Source organism: Scardinius erythrophthalmus (genome assembly GCF_964197995.2).
Source record: "Scardinius erythrophthalmus genome assembly, chromosome: 2".
In the NCBI taxonomy this organism is placed as follows: Eukaryota; Metazoa; Chordata; class Actinopteri; order Cypriniformes; family Leuciscidae; genus Scardinius; species Scardinius erythrophthalmus.
The window spans coordinates 29305137-29329146 of record NC_138222.1 but is presented as its reverse complement, the minus strand read 5'-3'; the positions used below and the strand labels follow the sequence as shown (position 1 = coordinate 29329146).

General features: G+C 37.6%; 1 protein-coding gene across 3 annotated transcripts in view; it reads left to right on the top strand.

The window, feature by feature from the left end:
- Nucleotides 1-4777: 4777 nt before the first annotated feature.
- kcnq1.1 (potassium voltage-gated channel, KQT-like subfamily, member 1.1) overlaps nt 4778-24010 on the top strand; it is a 36074-nt gene continuing 16841 nt past the window's right edge. Inside the window, exons 1-13 of one of the 3 annotated variants that reach the window (XM_081359082.1) lie at nt 4778-5316; nt 13189-13279; nt 20711-20837; nt 20965-21043; nt 21157-21253; nt 21634-21774; nt 21899-22009; nt 22096-22191; nt 22291-22392; nt 22570-22708; nt 22820-22846; nt 23101-23154; nt 23260-23386. In XM_081359082.1, the coding sequence (XP_081215208.1) occupies nt 5042-5316; nt 13189-13279; nt 20711-20837; nt 20965-21043; nt 21157-21253; nt 21634-21774; nt 21899-22009; nt 22096-22191; nt 22291-22392; nt 22570-22708; nt 22820-22846; nt 23101-23154; nt 23260-23386 (1466 nt within the window). In that variant the 5' untranslated portion in view covers nt 4778-5041. Of the gene's footprint in view, nt 5317-13188; nt 13280-20710; nt 20838-20964; nt 21044-21156; nt 21254-21633; nt 21775-21898; nt 22010-22095; nt 22192-22257; nt 22393-22569; nt 22709-22819; nt 22847-23100; nt 23155-23259; nt 23387-24010 lie in introns of all 3 variants that reach the window. The other 2 variants (XM_081359081.1, XM_081359083.1) reach the window with 2 other exon arrangements.

Below are 24010 nucleotides of genomic sequence, written 5' to 3'. Positions count from 1 at the left end.
CTTTAGGTACTAATCACTGCCTGTAATGGATTCACAGGAAAAGTAATCATTAGCATTATATTTGATTATTTATGTATTTTATTTATTCGCAATGGTCTGAGAAACCGTGCAACTTCTTTCCATGCACTAATTTGTCACCATCTTTTGAGCCTTTTTTCCAGAGTGCACTTCGAACATGGTGACTTGTCGATAAAAGAGCGTTTATAAGCCATTAGTCTGGATGTATATTGCTTCGACAACATTTGAGAGGTGAGTGGAGGTGGAAGCACTTACAGTCCATGAGAGGACAGACAAGCAAGGGCGCACTGAAGATCTATTGTGTTCCAATTCATTGCAGGTGTAAAAAAAAAAAAACTAAAAAAAAAAAACTAAACCTACATTAGTATTCCTGATGTCAGCAGTGAATCCACTCTTTTCGATCAGTACCTATTCAAGGTTTTGTACAGCTTCACGGACCGCCCCAGGGACTTTATCCCGGCCAATCATTGACATAGCTGACATAAAATGCATTGAAGATCAATGATTCCAGGCATAAAAGGCAGACACCGTTGAATTCCCAAGCAAATATACTTGTTCTTCCCAGGATAGAAGATCTGTTAGTAACCCACCAACTTGATCAAAGATACTCTTGGGCATTCATCAGTTATAACAGAATCTCTTTATCTCATGAAGATGTGTTCAACATTCACTTCCAGCCCATTCCAGTTGTTTCAATCCAGCACTGTGGATAAAAATATCCAGTGATTTCCTCACTTCACTGAGCATGAGCTCAACGCGGCTTGCTTTACCTTAGACTCCCTCAGAACTCAGCCATCCACACACACCAATGCTTACAAAGTCGTGCAAAGTGAGGGGTTTAATCCCTCAGGGTGTGATGGAGTGAAGAGAGGTTATGCGCTTGAGGGTTGGCAATGGTTAATTTCATAAAGTTGCAGAGAATCGACAGAGTCTACTCAGTAAGAGAGAAGCACTTTTCTAGGCAATACATAAAAACAAGTTATCAAAAGCCACTTCAGCTGTAATGAATTTGAGCTCTGCAGGGCTCAATCAATAGGCACCCCAATAGGTGCTTTATGATACAGTTCATTGTATGGTTGGTGCTCAAAAACATTGCATTAAATCCACCATATAAATAAAGTGTTCATGACATTTCACCAGCCAGCCCTTTTCTTCAGCAGGGAGTCATAGGTAGCACTAGCATCTGCTCCAAACATCAAAACAAACCACATAAAAGACAAAAATAGTCATTCTTCCCTGTCTCTCAAGCAAAATGGATCATTACAGATCCATATTCTGCCATTTAGATCCAATACCTCCGTTTACCTCCATTAGAGGGCTCTGTGGAGGATCCAAGAAGCAGATGGGCCCAATTAAAGCTTACAGCCTGTGTTGAAGTCATGCTTGCAGGCAAAGGGAATCACATCACCATTCTAGCTAAGATTACTCATGTTCGGTCTTTGGGGGCAAAAAGTAGGTCAGGAAAAGTACCATTAAAAAGTTCAGTATTAAACAAATTGGTAAAAAATCTAGTAATGTAGAAATTAATATTAACAAAGACAAGCTTTATATAGAGAGAAATGAATATAAATATTCATATAAAAAGGTATATTGTTCATCATTTCATGATATTAGCTATTGCATTAATGCAATATATATATATATATATATATATATATATATATATATATATATATATATATATATATGTTTTTTTTTATGTTAACAGATTACACTAGAAGTGTACATTCTGGGAAAGCATGAGGTGAATTTATTTTTTCCTTACAGAAATAAAATAATCTGGAGCCTGTATGTATAGAGAGCAGTATGTGAGTAGGCCTAACCCATTTCTGAATGTAAATTTCTTACTGTTCCATACGAGATATTTCCAGGATGTATCTAGGCTGTGGAAAAAGGGCTGCATTTCACTTGAAGGAGATAGCATTTATAGGATCTACTGTTTCTTGCTAGATTTTTAGTAACCTATGAAGGCATATTCTGTTTTCAGTGATGCCACTCTAATAATTTATTTACTTTATGTAAAGGTGTCTACTCAAAGCCAGTGGGTGATCAGAATTGTAAAATTTGATGTTTTGCTGTTTTGACAAGGGACAGAGGAAAGGTCAGTGAAAATGCTGCTCCCTACTGTACATTGCAAAATACTACAGCTGAGTTTAAAAAACAGTTTATGCCACATTCAGAAATATCTTTATTTAATAACACTAGGGGGGTTGCAAACTTGAATGTGCTTAAATCAAATGGCATTTCCTGCATCACTTTTAAAGCATGCAGGTAAACCTTAAAAACAATGTCTCTAAAGAAAATACTACCAAAATCCTACTTGGGGTTTTGGGGGCCTGAAAACGCAAACTTTTGAAGAAGTGTAAGTTTTTTGAAAACGATACCTTTATCGTCTCCATGTAAACCACTAAAATGTGAATTTGTGAAAACAGTGACGCCATGTGCATGCATATTATGTGTTCAGTCTATAGACGTGTATAGTCTTTCTTTACATAGTGGCTCAACCTTAAGTTTATCAAGCCACGAGAATACTTATTGTGCGCAATTTTTTTAAAAAAAAGAACAACTTTATTCAACTATTCATTTTCTTCTGTGTGGGCTTCAGGAGAGCGCAACAACGCATGCGCGAGAACTGAGAAGATGACGCTCACGATAATTTGATGGGAAAGTGTGAAAGGTAAGCCATTCATTTTGCGGCATTGGTAAGGCACTTTTACATTTCTCGTTGGTTTCTCAAGATTCGGATATCCAAGAAATGCACAAATTACCATTTTAAACACTACATCGAGGTTGGCTTGAGGTCATGGTGCAAAGGACCCTAGGTTGATTTTACTCCGAACCATCCCTTTAACAACAGTAAGACAAAATGTATCCTTTTTAGCCGAAAACCTGTTACCAAGACTCCACTTACAATCACCTGCATGAACAGTATGGCTCTGGAGTATGTCAAAACATATAAATACCAAGGCATCTGGTTAAATTCATCCCTGTCATTCATTACACACATCAATAACCTTCAAACAAAAGTCAAAGCTAGACTAGCCTTTCTTTTCCGTAATAAAGCTTCCTTTACTCATGCTACCAAATGCACCCTCGTTAAGATGACAGTACTGACAATTTTGGACTATGGCGATATTATCTACAGAATGGCACCACACACAGCCCTGAAAAAAACTTGATACACTCTATCATTCAGCCATCCGTTTTGCCACAAATGTACCCTTTCACACTCATCACTGTGACCGGTATAAACAGGTGGGCTGGCCCTCCCTTCATACCTGGCAGCTCCATCTTGGTTTCTCTTCATATACAAGACAATCCTGGCCAAGACACCTCTCTATCTGTCATCTCTTCTTCATGCCACTCTTAACACCTATCACACAAGTAAACCTTTTTTTATTTATTTAATTGCTTGTTCTATGTGTCATGTGAATGACTACGTAAAGTTGTACAGTATGTTTCTATTTATTCCTGTAGCCTCTTGGCCAGGTCATGTTTGTAAATGAGAAGTGGTTCTCAAACAGTTACCTGGATAAATAAAGGTTAAATAAAATAAATAAATAAAAATTACGGGGTTGGAACAACATGGGTGAGTAATTGGCTGACATAATTTTCATTTTTGGGTGAACTAACCCTAAGTGCGAAAGTACAGATACCACAGCAAAAATGACTCCACTGCGAGTTACAAGTAACCAATTCCTATTCAACTTGAGTAAAAGTCTTAGAGTATCTGATTTGAACAGTTTTACTCGTATTGAATGTAGGCTCAAAGATGTACTAGTCCTCAACACTTAAGAGACATGCCAGTAACAAAAAGAAAAAGAAAAAATAAAGAAACAGTTGATTTGTGAGGTCGACACAACAGCCTTTTAAACAAAAACCTTATAGCAAGTCTGGTCATTGTCTGCACTCTGCAGTTCTGAAAGTATTTGAGGATAAGCTATGTTCAGATGATCTCTGACTTCATCTCTCTCTGGCCTATCTTAATATCTACTTGACAACAGTATCTGTCCTCACTTCACTTCCATGTGACAGTATTTGAAACCTGCGTCTCAGTAAATCAATACCTTCCTGACATCTCAAGGGTGAGGCAGCAATTCAAGGTCACGCTGAATGAAACTGCACCTTCACCTTTGTCTAAACATACATGCCTCCTAACTTTTTTTTTTTTTACTCACTAAAGTTTTTGAAATGTTCATCTGGCTCTCAATCATTCCAATAATACCAAGAGTATTTATGGCCAAAACTTTATACTGACATCTGTATGAATGCATAATATTTGCGACTGTCATTTCACACCAAAGCGGTCTATCTTTTTTCTACTTTTTGTCCATGTCTTTCTACATCTCATAGTACACACATCCACAAAACAAATTGTTAGATTCATGTAATTTTCTTTCAGTGTGTTGTGCTTTTTTTAGTTATAGATGGTATGTGGGTGAACACATTTTTATTATTAACTTATTATTAATTGCATGACACAGCTGGTCATGTGATGTCAACATGGCGCTGCCCATGAGGGGGCGACCCACTCCATCTAGAATCTAGATTACTACCCCTTATTATAGACGATTTATTAATATTCATATTTTAATATTATATTTTCATATTATAATATTAATATTAGAATAATATTTGTATTGCATCTATGCATTGCATAGAATTCAGTACAAGAATACTTCATACACGATATTGATATTGAGCGTAATCTTAATTTTACCTTTGTTGGCGATGGCATGTGCTTCCTGGCACGTCACTCACTGTTGAGTTATGAGTATTTATGTGGTAGACACAGTCAAGTGCTGCTGCTGATGGGCTGCTTCAGTCGTTATGCTGCTGTTCACCATGAAACACGAATGAAGCGATGCAAAAAGTACTTTCTACATTTTTTGAGCGCAATAGAAGCAAGGAATAAAGACTACCTGGACCAAGTCATCTGTCACTGTTGCCGTCACAGAAAAAGTTGATATAGTTTTAAATTGGGTGCAGAGATCAGGCGTGAAAGTCTCTACTCAGTAGCAGCATGACCTCTCCACCTCACAGTACAGCGTCAGAGCGTTCATGGACTATTGGACCTGCACAACTGGAGATGAACGAAAGTCCGCACATGCGAAATGACAGTGTGCGGTTCGGCAAGACCTCAGTGATCACTCAGCGCCAGGCATCTCACCTCCATCCCCGCATGTCCGTGTACAGCGCGACCCGTCCCTCACTCTCTAGGTCCTTCTGTCAAGGACGTGTATATAATTTCTTGGAGAGACCATCGGGTTGGAAATGCTTTGTGTATCATTTTACAGTGTGAGTATTTTATTGTTTTGAGTATTTTATTGTATTTTATTGTGAGTATCTGATTGTTACAGATAATGAGAAATAGTCTACAACGTCACGCCATATTTTTAGATTAAGAAATACGCCTATTTATGTTTAAAATTATTTTACTGTTGCAAGAGGCACTTCTTCGAGTAAATGTTTGATAATTGTTTTTTCCCCCACTTTTTGCACTTTAGTATACGAATACTACATTTTATTAATATATTCCAAAATGAATTCATTGCACTGCAGTTTATTGCATTTATTTTCAACATAAAACTCAATGATGTTTTTGTTTTGTTTTTTTCTATTAAAGGGGTGGTAGGCTATAATGCCCTTTTCACAAGATGTAAAGTCTTTGATGTCCCCAGAGTTTTAGCTCAAAATACCCCACAGATATTTTTATATAACATGTTAAATTTTACACTTTTTGAGGGTGAGCAAAAACGCACAGTTTTTGTGTCTGTCCCTTTAAATGCAAATGAGCTGCTGCTCCCAGCACAGGGGGCGGAGCTACAACAGCTTGTGTCCTTTTACCTCACACGGACATGCACTGAAAATGTCAAAAACTTTTAGCCTTTTATGTTCAAAACGGAGTCGGACAAAGATGGAGAGACTCAAGAAGAAGTGACAATGTGTAGACAACATTTGTGAATGGTTAGTTAATGAATTTATGTATCTTATGTCATTATCTTCTAGTCATTAATTAGCATATTCTGTCATGATAATCTATAAATCATGTCTCAGGGGCGGGGTTTATGTAAATTTTACAGTTAGTGATGTCACTAACCCGGGAGGAATGTGGTGTAGTCCCTACCAGTCGTTTGTTGTAGTCCTCAAAAAACAATTTCTTTAAAAGAAAATATCTCCCTTTGCTTTGAACTTTGAGCGTCATAACTTTGCAGATGTTGTTTATGCTCAAACAGCAACATTACACACTAACTAAAGTTAGAAAAGTGAAATCATAATCAACCACCCCTTTAAGGTTTAAAATATAAATCTACTAGTGTATTAAGTGAAAACTAAAGAAAGGGAATGATACCCTGTAAAAAAAGGTGTTCGTAATACCAAAAAAACTGCCAAAGCTTTTTTGACTTTGGAATGAATCTACTTAATTGTCTACGTAATTATATTTCCCTTTATTTACATGGTTTTACATTTGTTTCAGTATTATGAGCTACATCTATGAGGAATGTCCATAAATGAGTGCATGCCTTAACCCTCTGATGGTCTTTATTTATGTCTACACTCTGGGTTTTTGGGGTCTCTAGAGACCCCAGACAATAACATTTAATTTGTAACAAGATAATAGTTTTTTTTTTTACAAATGTAATTTTATTCTGTTTGTTAATGTTTTTACTCAACATTTGTGCAGTTTTTGGAGAATTTATGATATTTTTTAAATTTATATAAATAAATAAATAAATAAATATTTAAATAGCCTTTTTACAAAAAAAACAGCATTTGATGTAAAATTCACTTTATAAAAGACCCAGATTTCTAACTTTCATTCATGGGGATAACATGGATAATTTTAAATGGTTTAATGTAACATTTTTGCCCATTTTTTGGAAAATGCAGTTTTAAAATAAAAAATAATAATTTTAACCACTAGATGGCTATAGTGCTCCAGTATATGCTATTTGCTATTAGACTACCTGAAAGATATCTTTTCACAAGTTGGATTCAGTTGGATTCATATCTAAATATTATAAAATCACAATTATAACAAAAATAAAATATTTTTGTCAAAGTTTAGCATTTTTTTGTACAAAAAAAAAAAACAGTTTTTCAATAATGTTACATTATGATTAGAACCAAACCTGAACAAAATGTTACAAAGAGAAATGTTGGAGTCTTAAGATTTTATCATTTATTTCAATCATTTATTTTTAATCTAATTCTAGATTCTAGACACACACAATTGTGTGTGTGTGTGTGTGTGTGTGTGTGTGTGTGTGTGTGTGTGTGTGTGTGTGTGTGTGTGTGTGTGTGTGTGTGTGTGTGTGTGTGTGTGTGTGTGTGTGTGTGTGTGTGCACATTTTCAATGTGTCAGTGTCACCAATTTATTTTTGTGGTGGTACTGCATTTTGGATGATTTTATTTTACAAATGATAAGAGAACAGTTTTTATAGTCTCAAAAATGTATTCCTCTATATATGTGTGTGTGTGTGTGTGTGTGTGTACACGCGTGTTGTGAGCAATATAATTTAGCATTGTGGATGGTTTTTGCATTGGTGGAAGTGTGCCACTTTATTTGTGCCATTTCTGTCGATGTATTCTGCGTTGTTTCTGATTTTGATGATGAATTTTGTCTATTTTGATTGCGGGGTCTCCAGAGACCCCGAAGACCACGAGTGTCACAATTTTTGTCACGCTAACAAAAAAAAACAGATATCATTTCAATTAATTTTTTTTTTTGTAGATCTAGAAAGTGTTAAGAGCCGTAGAAGGTTTCATACCATTTGGACAAAGGGAACATTTTTTTTAATTTGAGTAAAAGTCATTTGGGGTCCCAAAAGACCCCGTAAACCATCAGAGGGTTAAGCCGGGTACACACTGTACAATTTATAATAGTGCTTTAAGACGGTTGCTTGTCAGACTGTACAAATGTTATCCCTGCTGTAAGCCATGTCACACAATAGGATCTCAGTTGTCATTCATGTCAGACTGTACAGCAGTCAAGACACATAAAAAACGGAAGAAGACATAAGAAGACTCGTCCGTAGTTTTACAACATCAATCCGTGACGCGTTCGTTGACTGTGAGCTGCTTTTACATGCGGGATAGAAATGGTGACTAGCAAGCAAAAACAATCTCTAGCTTTAATTTGGATCATGGCTTGTCTTGAAAAGAAAAAAAAAAGAAACAACGATGTGTGTGGAGCAAGTGGTGGTTTATTGTTGTCTCAGTAATTGTGCCATGAGGTTCTGCACTCATATTGGTTTTTGATTTGACGGTGTCGTATAGGAGAAGCCACTCTGCAGGACTGTGCTTCAAATCTTCTGACACTGCCATCATTTCGACTTCAGATTTTGGCCTAGGGTCAGAAGAATATTTTAGGATTTTCAACATTTGTCTCAGAGAGCAAAGTGCTTGTAGTTCTGAACTAAAGAGATGACATCACATGAGTAGCCTACTCATTACATGAATACTGGTGAGGTGATAAACACTCACACGGTGACCTCAAAACTTGGTACATGAAACACAGCAAGTTCCTGTACTTCAAACAGTAGAGCGTGATCCTTGGAACGCACGAATTGACACAAAAGGTGTGCTTTAAATTCAATGTAAGTTGCTTTGAATAAGAAGACAACAAATGGCAAGTGGTCAAACAATGCAACCATAATTAATTAATCATGCCCTATAGTGCATGATATTGTCACAGTTATGCTTAGTTTTGGTTTTGTTTTCTATCAGTCGGTTTAATCACCTGTTTGCCTGTGTTGCTTTGTTCCTCTTTTCCGGCCATAATCAGTTTCCAATGGATATTCATTTAAAGGGTAACTAAACCCTAAACCAACTTTTTTTAGTTAATGATCTGTAAGAATGGGGATTTATTAGTGCTGTTCATTGATTCAAGTAATTTTTTTTAACATTTGTGTTTAAAGTGTTTTAATTTTACAAAATATGGTGTAAAAACGTCTGAGTGCTGCCCTCTTCAGGTTGAACGGTGGCTACTGCAGTTGAATTTTCCTATTGGAAGTTGTGGTACACTCTGACGTCAGAGGGTACCAGCTAACCACGCCCTTGCCTACAGAGAGATACGTCTCAGATGCACGCCCCCTCTCCACTGGGCTGAGTGGGCTCTGCCTACTTTTCCAGCATTTTTCAAATATTGCCAGTGGGTGGAGTCAGGCTCTGACCAGGGGTTTAGTTACCCTTTAACCATCACACAGCTGTTCATTATTTAGTTCATCATGAGTATTAAAGTTCCTCACCTTCACTCATTCTTGGTCCGGTATTGTTTGTGCATGGCACACTGTTTCTAGTTGTTGGCTTATGTTTAATAAAGTCACTTCCTCTTCATCACTGGACTTAAACTGTGACAAAGTGAAGAGGGCAAATGGAACTAAACCATTTTAAACTTAAAAAATGTGCATTAATCTACCTAGCTTACAATTCTTGTTGGTTTGGTATATTCGAGACAAGTCTGAGATTCGAGACAATTCTCTCTCCAAGCCTTGCTTTATGTACTACACTTTACTAAAAAAAAAAAAAAAGTAAAAGCTAAAAGTCCATAAAATAAAAAACAATCAAATTATGTTGTATTATAAAAGCTGCTTTGAGATGCATTAGTTGAGCTTCTGTAAACTGCTATAAGTGTGTTATAGTAGCCTAGTTAATGAAATAAAAAACTCAAAATCAAGTAAATAAATCTTTGGCTGTATGGCTTTGTCTAGTATTAACTGATCTAAGAATCATTATTACAGTGTAATGCATAACAAGGATGCTTTGCAGCAGAATGTGGCTGTTTTGTAATTGTCAAAATGACTCAACTCATTGGGACCTTTCATGGACTATATCTCTAGCAGGAGAGGAGGTGATAGCGGGCAGCTAAACTTGGCTGCAGAGGTGACTGTGTTCAGCAGGGGCCCTGTGGGTTTGGTAACCCTGTGACTCAGTGGTGTTGGGCAGAGATGCCAAGAGAACATGGGAATCTGAGTGAGAGGGTGTCAGATGCTGCATCACTGTACAAAAACTGTAAAAGATCGTGGATCATTTAAATTATACTTTGGTTTGATGTGTTTGTAAGAATGATGAGCATGAGGCTGAGGGTTGGAGGTTAGTCTGTAATTAACTGGTGGCTTGTCATGTAGCATATGCGCTTTATTCAAAGTGATTTACGGTGTACTAATGTTGTGATGGTCCCTATGGAGCAAATTTAGGTTAATTGCCTCGCTTAAGGGCACAACTGGACTCTCCGGGCTCCTCAGTGCATAATTCATCCTCACCTGTTGCCTTGCTAGCGTATATGGTCTTGAGCACTAGTCGACCACTTGACCACCCTGTCATCTGCAGCAGGAAATTGAGGAGTCTCGCCTGAATACGGAAGCGTTATGGAAGCTTGTGTGTAGGAGGCAGGGTATGTTAGCCAAGAATGTGCACATGCTTATCACTGCTTCAAAGACTGCAAAGCCATGGGGGAATGAAAGGCACTTATCGTCAAGTGTGAACCTTGTTTGTGAACGTGTGCACATGCGGTTTGGAAAACCTAGTATAAAACTTGTTTTCTGCCCAGCATTGTATGTGAATGAAATGTCTATCTATCTATCTATCTATCTATCTATCTATCTATCTATCTATCTATCTATCTATCTATCTATCTATCTATCTATCTATCTATCTATCTATCTATCTATCTATCTATCTATCTATCTATCTATCTATCTATCTATCTATCTATCTATCTATCTATCTATCTATCTATCTATAGAGTACGGAGCACGGAGTATCCAGAGCACGGTCACGGGTTTAAAAGATGGGTTTTGATATCCCTTGAATGCATTATAAGTCACTTATCTATCTGCCCAATATATAAGATGCAGTTTTCAATTTAACTCAACTTCCTTGCACTCTAATTCGGATTGCAATTCTGCATCCTGTTTACTTCAAACGATATTGGAACTGAATTGGAATTTAAAAGGCATTCTGAATTTGATTCTGAATGCTGCACAATGCTGATAAATACTAGTTTGCAGAACACTATACAGCTACATACCAGCAGTGAAGAGGCAAATATTTGTAGGGATTCCAAATATCATTGATCAAAACTGCTTAAATATTATTAATTTCAGTGGTATCTGCAAGTATGAATAGTTAAAATTGCCTCTTGCAAATTTGATTCTGTTTAGCTCCAGTTCTCAAAATACGATTTCTCATTGCCCTGATTATTTTCGCTTATCTCTAATGCTGTGAGCTGTGCTGTGTTTATTATCCCTGACTAACCACTGCGGATTGGCAGATCAATTACTTGTTGCATTGTACGGTAGCCTGTGGCACGTTTATTGACTTGTAACTTCTCTCACAGACTGCTTGTGGCAGGTTCAAGGTCATTCAGCAGTAATAATTACATAATAAGATAGATATTTGTCAGGCAGCCATCGGTTATGCGTGTATGTTTACTTACATCTCTGGTCCCTCCCTCTGAATTTGTGATGACAGGCAACAGCTGGGCACTGTTTGTCTGGCAGCTGGGTTTCATACCTCTTGGTGTTCCATTTTTATTGTTAATGCAGTCAGACTGATGAATTATTGAGCTGATAGAGCAGTTGTAATGGGTTAAGCATCACTGCCAAAAACAAACACGGAGAAATAGCTGTTGCTGAATATTAGCGATGCGCATTTCAGAGAAGATTAAAACACATTTTTAATTACAAGATTAAATGTATTCCTAATTAAATCAATAGATGACTTTCACACCTGATGTACCAACAAACTGTTTTTGTCTTCTCCTTCATATGCTGTTGGAAATTATGATAACTTTATGTTGGCAATTATGATTATTACTAAATTATGATTAAAACAAATCAACAAGTTTAAAGCACATGAGAATACACTATTTGCATAGTTGTCTGTGAACAAACTCTTTTCTCTCCAAAATAACTTTTCTTTTTGTCTCAGAAGTTACAACTTTGTTTGTTTAGACTGAGAGTACACATGATGACCGACCGTGCTATGATGTGTTTAATCTACAGTATTACTGTAGATTCTGCAAGGGTTTAGAAACTGAACCCTTATAGAATATATTTTTGGCATGTTCTGATTTCTTTGAACAGACTATTATAGGCAGTGAATCCGAGTAAAGATACATTTCCTAAACCGAGTTGCTAATTAAAAAGCATATTACTAAGATATTGGCTGTTTATTATTACTTATAGAGCACATATTAATGCCTTATTCTGCATGACCATGTTCTACAACCCTTAATCTATACCCCATTAATAAACTACTTAAAGGAATAGTTCACTTTAAAATGAAAATTCTGTCATCATATACTCACCCTCATGTTGTTTCAAACCTGTATGAATTTCTTTCTTCTGCTGAACAGAAAGGAAGATATTTAGAAGAATGTCAGTAACCAGACAGTTTTTGGGTCCCATTGACTTCCATAGTATATTTTTTTCCTACTATGGAAGTCAATGGGACAAAGAACCTGCCTGGTTACTGGCATTCTTCTAAATATCTTCCTTTCTGTTCAGCAGAAGAAAGAAATTCATACAGGTTTGAAACTACATGAGGGTGAGTATATGATGACAGAATTTTGATTTTAAAGTGAACTATTCCTTTAACAACTTACTAACTACCAAAGCAGTAATTAGAAGTTTATTTAGGAAAAAGTTGTAGTTCATTAGTTAAGAATTTAGTTGTGAATTGCACCCCAATCTAAAGAGGGATGAAGAAAGTAAGAAAGTATGTATTTAAACACTCTCTCTCTCTCTCTCTCTCTCTCTCTCTCTCTCTCTCTCTCTCTCTCTCTCTCTCTCTCTCTCACACACACACACACACACACACGTTTCAATGTTTTATTGGGACTTAGATATAATTATGTCTATACAGTACATACTGTATATTCTATCCCCTAACTAACCCCAAACCTATCCATCACAAAAAACTTAAATAAATAATAATAATCTCACTATCATCAGTATGATTTATAAGCTGATTTCCTCATGGGGAACAAAAATATCCCCATGAAGACAAAGATTTTGGATATTGACATCTGTATGGGGGCATTTTGTCCCCATACCATAGGGATTACCAGGACCACACACACACACACACACACACACACACACACACATTTTAGTATGTAAATGTTAAAATGCCATATTGACATTTTTTCCTTTCCCCCTGCAGATTCCTCATTGTGCTTTCTTGCCTGATCCTCAGTGTGCTGTCCACCATTGATGAGTATCAAACACTGGCTAATAAAACACTATTCTGGGTGGTGAGTCTCACTGCTTTAGACTTACAGTGTGTTAAATATTTTTTTTTATATGAAACTAAATTATTGTGCTGCTTTTTAAGGTTTATTATCCCTGGTGGCCTTGGACAATTGATTCAAATGTCTGTTTTCTGACCTGTAAACAGGCAGCATAAGTAGCAAACAGGCATATTGCATGGGGACTTTGACCGGACATATGTCATTGAGGCTCTGGACCTTTGACACAAACAATAGCTATTGTTTTTGAAGATGATATAGATTTTATGTTCAAATTCAACAGAGCCTCTTGGTGTAGCTCATTGTTTAGCTTGTTCTCCGTAGTGTTCTCTGCCCTTGGTTTTATCCAGCAGAGGGCAGCAGTTCATAATTTTGCATGTTCCATTTGACGCTGTGGCTTTACATTTTTTGCCCTCATCTAATTTAGAAAAAAGAAACACTCACATAATTTATGTTGATTTATTTAGCAGGTTCTTTTTTTAACATGACTCAGAGACGAAGGAAAAGCAAACAATTTAATACAATGGAGACAATAATTTTAGCAGTGGTTAGTGCCATTATTGCTTTTTATATATATATATATATATATATATATACATATACAAGGAAGAACTCGTCCAAAAATTGTCATAATTTACTTACCTTTTTTCATCTGTGAAACACAAGAATGAGGGATGAGAAGATTGTCAAGATTGTCAAGCTCCAAAAAGCACAGTAAACTATCAGTGTGCCCTATTCCAGGTTTTCTGAAGTCATATGTTTTACGGAAGAGTTGCTATTCACTGATAATCTTGCTCTTTGCCATTCAAAACTGGCCAATCCAACGAGAAAAGGGAGGTGAAATGCGTAGCAGATTTAAATGTGCAAAAGTGAGTGAGATTTTCTTGGGCAGCCCTCCTTACACTCCTTGCTTTAAGAACTAACACTGCCTGATAACCCTCTCAGAAAACAGACACTGCAAAGTCTATATCGCACAGGCAGCTCAATTCACAGAAAAGGAAGGTGTTCTGTTGTCTAGAGTGGCAGCTTGAGCTGGCATTCTTAAATCATTCTGTTTACTTTGTTCAATAATCCATAGCAGTGTTTCTGCTAAGCATTAATTGCTTCAGGCCTTGTTAGCGCATCTGAGGCTTTGTTTTGATCAATATTCAGATCACAGTCTGTCGAGTAATTAATGTGCTCACCGAAGCATTTTCTCCTGAAAGAGGCTATGTTAAATATAGTAGTTACTAGAACAGACCATCCTTAATACCATCAATACCATCCTCAAAAACAATAGCTAGCATTTGTGTCCAGAGCCTCAGTGCCATATGTGCATATTAGCCAATGTTCCCCATGCAATATGCCTGTTTGCAAGCTTAGGCTGCCTATTTACCGGTCGAGGAACAGAGACAAAAGAGAATCAATTGTCTTAGGACGGCAGAAAAAGGAGAAAAGGAGGGACAGAGATTATAACCCAGTGACTGCATGTCAGAGGTCAGTCCGACCACCGGCTAATGGGATTAAATCTATGCTTCGTGTTCATTAGCTGATGCCTCGCATCAAAAGTTAATTCTGCAGAGTCTAGGGTTTGATGCAGAAAAGGCCCTTTCGGATTAGCTATCCGGCTACTGCAGCCCTGAGCTTAATCAAGCTTACAACAGGTGTTGTCTGTTGTGTGTTAAAAAGCAATCATCCAAATAGCATACTTTTAGCATGGGTGGATACAGTCACTTGAGGGAGCAGGATGTTCTCACAGGAAGTAGAACACTTGTTTTAAGGGCTGAAACCTTCCTTTAGACCCAATCACCATGTCATCCCTACCCCCCTCGTTCACACCCTATTTTAATGAGGCACGGCCCTCTACATTGCGTCTCACAGCTGTTGAGGCAAACAAAAGCAGACTTGCCCCTTTCTACGGCTTTTCAAGACAGTCAAACTGCTCAAAATGTATGATTCTTTACAGCACATAAGATATTTATGGGTCACAAACATAAGTGTCCATGATAAAAATTAAAATAAAATTGTTTAAAACAAGTTCTTTGTGACATAGTCTTTGTATTCATGTGATGAATTTCATATGGTGTTACCATATAATTATTGGTAACACTTTATAATACTGTTCCATCATTAATAAATAACTACACAGGGACAAATGAGTAATGCAATATTAACATTCTAGTAACTACTATACAAGAAACAATGATTTAGTAAGTAGTAGCGCTCAGTTGAATGAGGCAGTTCACTCATTAGCTAATCAATAACTACTTTTTTTTCATACCTCCCAGAGGACTACTAAGAAAATAGATTCATAATTATTGTGAATGATGCATATGTATAATTAATTCTGAAGTAAAAACTTTAGAAGCAGTTACTATCCAAAACGTTACAAAAACCTCAAATGCTTACAATGACTTCAGTCAGTATTAGGGAGTGATCAGGCTTTTCTCTTTAGTATACTGATACAAATAATTAGTAATTCCTTCTGAAGGATTTGGTAATACTTGAGTCACTAGTGGGTTATTTATACATACATTATTTATACATTATGCATTATTCACATTAATTATGAACCTGTAAATATTAGTTATCTGGGAGGTATGAAATAATAGTAGTTATTATTGATTAGTTAATAGTGAACTGAGCAGTATTAAGGATTTGTTAATCACAGTTTATTGGTACTATTAGAATGTTAATATTGCGTTCCTCATTTGTTCCTGTGTAGTTATTCATTAAAGACGGAACAGTGTTCTATAGTGTTATCTAATTATTATTTATTCTTTTAAATATATTTTTTCATTGTAAAAAAAAAAAACACGTTTTTTTTTTTTTTTTTTTGTGAACCCACAACATAAAAAAGACAAATTATCTGATATTTTAACCGATTTATTGAATTTGACACAGTTTACAAGGGTCCTCTCTTTGATATCATTTTCTGTCGATTGAACCATGACTTTTATTTAGCGGACAAAGAGGTTTTGTATATTCATTAGCAGTGGAGCATTTTTGTTGGGGAAAAAAATCTATAAAATAATAATTAAAGAATATACCAAATATACTAAATATTGTTTTCTTTTCAATGATTGGCTTTTTCTTCTTCATTATGACATCAGAACAGTCCATGCCCCAAGATAAATATTAAAATAAATTTGAATTCAGAAATGAAAAAAAAAAAAAAAAATTACATATTTCATTTTTAATGTTTTTTTGAACAAATCAATAGATAAAACGCATAATTTATCCCCTTTCTACTGGTATAGCAGAGGTAGGATATCATGATTAAGATCCCAAAATAATCTTTTATTTTTTTTTTACTTTGAGTAAGTGCTTATGTAAATTAGGCTAAAGCTTATCAGGCAAATCTTACTAAGTGTAAATTAATCATTAACTTAGATCATTGTTCAACACTTTTTCCAGTGTCAGCCACTAAAGTCTTGATAGGCCCTGTTAATCTATATTAGCATGACATTGTTTCACTGTGAGCAAGGAGAGCTACTGCACATTAGCACCACTTACAGCCACACACATGCTCCTGACACTTATTAACTGATCCTATTCTGTGAGGAAAAAAGACTATTGTGTGTGTCACACTTCTGGGGTGAAGCCTCAGAGGTTGATCATTACCTGCGCAACAGTGGTAGGCGACAGAAGTCACACAGGACGTTACGCCACACACGGGTGCTGGAAGTCACACAGGACACTTGACTGACCCGACACCACACACGCACTGAGAAATCCCTCACCCGAGGATTGTGATCTCACATGCTTCCCTGTCCCCTGGAAAGTGTCATAGCTGTCACCAAACTTCCTCCATATGCTAAGTGTGCTAACACATCCTCAAGCTCAGTCTCTAGGTGTTGCGAGGACAGTAGTCCTGCTATGGGGTGCTAACTCCTTCTCCAGGCAATTATCAGCTACAGATATTACCCTCCCCTAATTAGACAGAACACAGATGTCTCTCTCTTTGTCAGTGTTAACCAAGGCCCACCATGAATGGCTAATAAAACTGAGAACGAACAAAAGCCTCTATAATGATGAAATGTTTTCTATTTGAAAGCACCATGAATGTGTAATGAGCATTTATTGCTGTATTTTAACAATTTGCTGGAATGTTTTAACTCTGGGTCAAAAGAGCTTTTAGGCTTTTTGTGATTTGAGCAGCTAATAGAAACTAAACATTCTCCAGTCCATTTTAGCTTTCTAAAAGCAAATGTTTGCGATTATTTGCGTTAAGGGATATTCACTGTTATGAGGTGAACCCACAGAGTATTAGATGTTCATTTCTAACGCTGTGGTGCTCAGAGTGTTTGGACAAATCACCTTTATCTCATTTGCACTGATAAGACACTGCATCTAGTCAGTTACCCTCCCCCAACACAGTAGCTAATGCCTCTCTGTTGTGTGTGATAGGATGTAAAGACTTGAGATAACAGATAAAACTGTGTACCTTTCCAAACAAATGTTTTAATGCGTAACGCTTCAGTCAGAAGAGTTAAATAGTTCACCCAAAAATGAAAATTCTGTCATCATTTACTCACCCTCATGTCGTTCCAAACGAGTTTCTTTCTTCTGTTAAACACAAAAGAAGGCATTTTAAAGAATGTTGGTAACCAGACGGTTGACGGCGCCCATTGACTTCCATAGTATTTTTTTCATACAGGTTTGGAACAATATGAGGGTGAGTTATTAATGAAATCATTTAAATTTTTAGGTGAAATAGCCCTTTAACTTCTTTCTTAAGAAGATAATAATGTTACCATTTAATAATGTTCCCAAAATGTTAGCACAAAAACATTATTTATGCATCGTTCATGAAACATTTTATTTGTTCTTATTTTTAATGTTTCAGAACATACAAAAGAAACGGGTTGTCCACATTCTTTAGAATATTATCTTTTGTGTTCTGCAGAAGAAAGAAATGCATACAGGTTTGGAACGACATGATGGCAGAATTTTAGTTCCTTTCAAATTCCCACTGTCACACCAATAATATATTTGCTTTGTGTCTTTCTTTTCAAGAGGGGTTAGTTAATGCTATTATTTATTATCAGACTTCAAGTGTTTGCTTTGGCTAGAGCACAAAAGGCTGGAGTAGAAAAAGTCACTCAATGCCAAATCACGTGCTTCATAGTAAGTCCATTTTTAATATTTAATGTAATCTTATAAGATTGAGGACAAGGGTCAGCTGGCCCTTGCTGTTATTACAGTGAACCCTTCCTCTGCTCACCCATGGCGACCGCATTCCAGCTGCGTTTTGGATGGGATATCTGATTGCCATGGTAACTGAGAGAGGCCCTTGCATCTGGGGTCCTGTTTCCTCTCACCCTCTACCACCCCTCCCCAAAACTGATCCCATGGCCTCTGTCGCCCACTGGCCGTCCACCCAGACCTTTCATATGCCAGCTGGTCAGTGTGATTGCAAGCCTAGATTTAATTAGATAGCACAGAGAAACCCAGAGCATGGAGACAACAAAATGGGCCTTGCTAATCTGACATATAGTTACAAACATTTTATTTTTACTATTTTAAAAACATTCTAAATAGTATAAGGGTAGGGTTAAGATTAGGGGTTAGTATATTGCATCAAATTATTAACCACTTGATACAATATTAGTATATTGTATCAAATTGTTAAGTACATAGTGTCAGCAATGGGTTGAAATAAAATTATGAAAAATAAAGGCAGGATCTAATCGCATGCGGTTCTTTAATCAAAACAATCTCAACTAACACATCTCCAAGAATACATGAAACAAAACACAGGAAACAACCACTTAAAGATGAGATCTGACAAAGACTAAGGGGCTGTCTGTTTACGCGACATTTTCAACTATATGTAAAACTTTTAATGCGTTTTGGCCGTTCATTTACACAACAATGTCGTTTTGGGTGCCTGAAAAGGCAAACTTTTGAAAACGGGTTTCAAAATGCAAGTTTTTGAAAACGGTCTCTGTGTAAAAACCACAACAAAAAAAACACATGGATCTCTGAAAACCGTGATGTCATGCACATGCGTGTTTAATCTATAGTGTTTCACCGTCATCTAATGGCTTGGCAGCAGAATACAGCGTTTTAGTCGTTTTCGCGGATCCGTGGGAATGGGGATCGTTTTGACAATGGTGTCGTCTGTACGCGGAAAGCTCAAAGGAAAAAGTACTCAGTTTTAAGCATATCGTTGTCGTGTAAACGCACCCTAAAACAAAAACAGAGCTATATAAACACAGGGTTAGAACTATAGAACTGAACAAGATACAAGATACAGGTAAGACACATGAGGGCGAATCAAAAACCATGGCAACAGAAAAGCATGAACAAAGAAAACAGGATTTTTTTTTTCAGCTGATTATTGTTCCTAAAATATTCCTAAAAAAATGTTAAATTGCATTTGACATTGTAGACAGTGAGTTGGCCTACTTTCAGTCTAGTTGCTTGCAGGCTCTTTCCTGTGCTGTGACCTCTGCTGGTTCGGCTCACTTTTTCCACCTCTCATGTTCTGTCTGTTCCCACAGGATAGGGCAGTGCCTGTAATTTCATTTCATTTTGGAGGCGCTTTAGACAGGCTAGGCAAGCGAACTGGCCGGCTCTGTGCCAGGATCCGTCCCCAGGCAGCTGACCAAGCTCCTTCTTAGCCTCTTCTCAGACCTGGATCCAGCTCTCCAGACTGCTTATGTGACAGAGGGCTTCACGGCCAGCCTCATAACTCATACATGTCTGGTTCCTCGCAGCTCTCAAAGGGCCTGCGCTCAGCGGACTCTCAGCCTTCTTTTGTTTTCTCTTCTTTAAGAAGGAGACAAGGGCAACTGCTGTTGTTGGCCATGACCATGAACCACCAGTGTGTGTTTTCACACAACCCTGTGTCAGGGCTGTGAATTCTTAATATGCATCTGTTGCATGCATCCCATGTATATTATCATTGTGCTTTTTGCATTGCAAACTACATTCCAAATGATGCATGACCAAATATTTATAATCGTTTGTCCCATGCAAACTACAAATATGGTGAATTCAATGAATTCTTTGTCCATAGAGCTGTCATTGTATATCTCGGTCATGGGATTGCAGCATCAAGTTGCAATAGGTGCACAGAGAACAGTGGAGGATTTTGTTCAAGACATACCTCATAAATATTTTAAAAGGCAATATATTGCTCATGAGGAATATCTAGCCGAGGAGCTCCACAATGACAGCCATTCTCATTTTCCACACAATAAAGCTTTATTGTTTAACCCATTCTCAAAGCAGACATCTCATTGCTCAAATAAATTACTTCTCTATACTTACAGAGTTGTATTATAGCACAGAATTTTACATTATGTCTCAGTCGAATCAATTAGCTCTTTATACTTACATTGTTATGTTCTAGTAAATCTCACATTATGTTTCAGGTAAATCGTTTCTCATTGTCATGAGCACATAATATCACTATGATATGCTTTTATTGTCTCTTTCATTCGGCAGGAATTTGTGCTGGTAGTGTTCTTTGGTGTGGAGTATGTGGTACGTCTGTGGTCAGCAGGATGCCGGAGTAAATATGTGGGAATTCTGGGCAGGCTTCGCTTTGCCCGAAAGCCCATCTCTGTTATTGGTGAGTGTGTGAATGAATTTTCAAAACGCCCTATTTTGTATTTTCTGGTGCATTCATAAAAGCAGTGTTGTTTTAAACTTGATTTTGTTGTTGCTATTGACATGTTTGCGTGTTTTTCTCGTTCTAGACCTGCTTGTGGTGGTGGCCTCCATTATTGTATTGGTAGTTGGTTCTAAAGGTCAGGTTTTTGCCACCTCTGCTGTAAGGTAAGGTTCATGTTTTAATATATAAGTCACTGAAGTCTATTTGTCCCTTGTGGTACAGGATTAAGTAGGCTTAGATGTACTGTATTGTAGTCATGAAATTATGTTGTTTACAGAGGAGTCCGCTTCCTTCAAATCTTGCGAATGCTGCATGTGGATCGACAGGGAGGAACGTGGCGGCTGCTTGGATCAGTGGTCTTCCTACATCGACAGGTGAAGCATATGCCTTTTCATATTTAACGTTTTGTACTGGGGAAGTAAAAATGACTGCATGAAATTTCTATAGAGGTACTCTATAGAGGCAAATATTATTTTTGCATTTCCATTTACTCCAACAGAAGAAAAAAAGAAAAGAAAAAAAAACTCGTCAATGATCCAAAGAAGAAAATTTATAGGGACATGCAGAGCCATTTTTAGTGAATCAAAAGCATACCAGTGAAGCACGATTCTGAAAATAAATGGCTCTTTTGAGCCATTATTATTTGAATAAATATTTCAGAATGAAGACGCTGCAGCATTAGCAGAGATAGCACTTCATAATGAGATGTGAATGCGTATGCAAAATAGTTGCAGTGAGTGTTTTCTCTTTCTAGGAACTGATCACAACTCTATATATCGGATTCCTTGGGCTCATCTTCTCTTCTTACTTCGTGTATCTGGCAGAGAAGGATGCAGTGGATGATAAAGGTTTCACAGAGTTTAGCAGCTATGCTGATGCTCTGTGGTGGGGTGTGGTAGGTAGCTCCCCACCCATACCTTTCACTGACACAATGGATAATTGAAGGCATACATCAAAGAACTGGATCGAGTTGAGTAATGGGTGTTGCATGTCAATGTCTTTTCTGTACATATGCTCAGGTGACAGTAACCACTATTGGCTACGGAGACAAGGTCCCCCAGACCTGGATAGGGAAGACCATTGCATCATGTTTCTCTGTCTTTGCTATCTCCTTCTTTGCCCTCCCTGCTGTAAGTTACAGAGATTTAATAGCCATAGCAATTGTTCCTCGCACAGCAGGCAAGTGTATGAGAAGAATGATTGTATTTCCCCACAGGGAATCCTAGGCTCCGGTTTTGCTCTGAAGGTACAGCAGAAACAGAGGCAAAAACACTTCAACAGGCAAATTCCTGCAGCTGCATGTCTGATACAGGTGTGCCTTACTGTTGCCTATAAATGCAATATTGCTTATCAGTTGTCCGTCACGATAACCTTCCAGAGTTATCCTGTTTCTTTTATTCTCATGATAAAGGCATCCTGGAGGTGTTTTGCCTTAGAGAACCCTGACTCTGCCACCTACAAGTTATTTGTGAAGAAGAACCTCAACAACTCATGGTCTAGCCCTAAATTAAAGGTAGGCCTACCTACTTAAAGATGCTTGCACAGATGGACTGGAAGCACAAACGTAGAAATCTTAACTTTTATTTTATATTTTAAACAAGAAAAAAACAACAGAATTTTAATGTGGTTTCAAACTGTAGTAGGCCACCAGAAAAGAGGTAACGTTTTTGTCGATTTTTACTTCGGACAGATGAAGATGAGGAGGAAAATTAAGAGTAGTGACAGGGATGATGGGCTGAGTTCTCCCACCGTACCATCCATAACCTATGATTCCTTAGATGATGGAAGGGATGGCGGACAAGATTCAGTGAGCAGTATTCAACAGTCAGGTATTACCAACAATAAACTAAGATACTGCTGACCTTTTCTACCTCTTTTCTGTTTTTCACCTTTCACATCTCTCCTCTGATATCTTTTATTTCACCTCTCCATTCTCACAGAAGGGGCAAACACACTCAGAAGATGTGGTGAGCTTCAGTTAGTGTCTGTCTTGTCTGTACTCACTTGCTATCTACTATTCCCTATACCTGCCTGTTTTAATTGTTCCTTTTTTTACAGACAAATGTCTAATATTGACTCTTTAAATGAACCATATGGTATTTTGTTTCTTTAAATATGCATGTCTATCACAGCATCATTTGCTGTGAAATAAAATGTACACACATGGTTCGATTTGAAATATGCTGTGTGAAAGCATCAAGCTTGATCTCTCTCCTCACAGAACGGGTGCCATCCTGGAACTCTCTGTCCTCTTTCCAGTTTTCTACACCTCCAGGTGGGTAACAAAACAAGTTGAAATTGGAATTAAATGTAACGCGTTTTCCATTGGAAAGACAGGACTCTCTTAGTCTGAATTGATGTGTGTGTTTTCTGTCTTTAGCGAAAAAGCCTGGGATTTTCGAGGTGCCGTCTCGGCCCACACTCCAGAGGTGCAGCAGCATCGCAGATGATATGGAGACTGAGCTGGAGCGAGAGATTTCGCTCGCTCCAGTCACTCATGTGTCTCAGTGAGTAAGAACGTATTATTTTGGCGCAATTTAAACCGAGTCTACCTGCCGTTTCTCTACTTATAATCTTTCAGAACTCTTCCAGATGGCATGCAATATCGAATGGATGGGCAGTTAAGGTTAAGAAGTGTTAGCTTGATGGCGTCAGAGTTAGCACACTCCTGCAGTTCACACTCACAATATCGCTTCTGTAAATACACTGGATTCCCAGTTCAAATCTTTAAAACACTTTTAACACATACTCGCCATCTCTGCTGGAACAGATCTCAGCTTTCTGAGCCCACCCACCCCAAGTGAAAACATGGCTAAAAGAAGTGCACAGTGTATATTTCTGAGCCCCAAAGCATTCCCATGAAGAGTGGTTATGTTGCAGGCTGTGTTTTGCCTGAGAGGGGGTCATTATCAGAATCTCTTTGCCCCATTAGCTGGTCAGCATGTGGAACAGCGCAGAGCCTGTGTATACTGCAAACCATTTACTTACGTGGGCAATGGAGCGATCCCGTCTCTGAATAGTCTAATGAACCATGTCTCTGTTGGGGGCTTACAGTCCATTAGATTATCCAGATTGTCCCTTTCTGTTTGTGATGGGATCCACCACTCTACAGCATCTAACCTTAGGCCTCT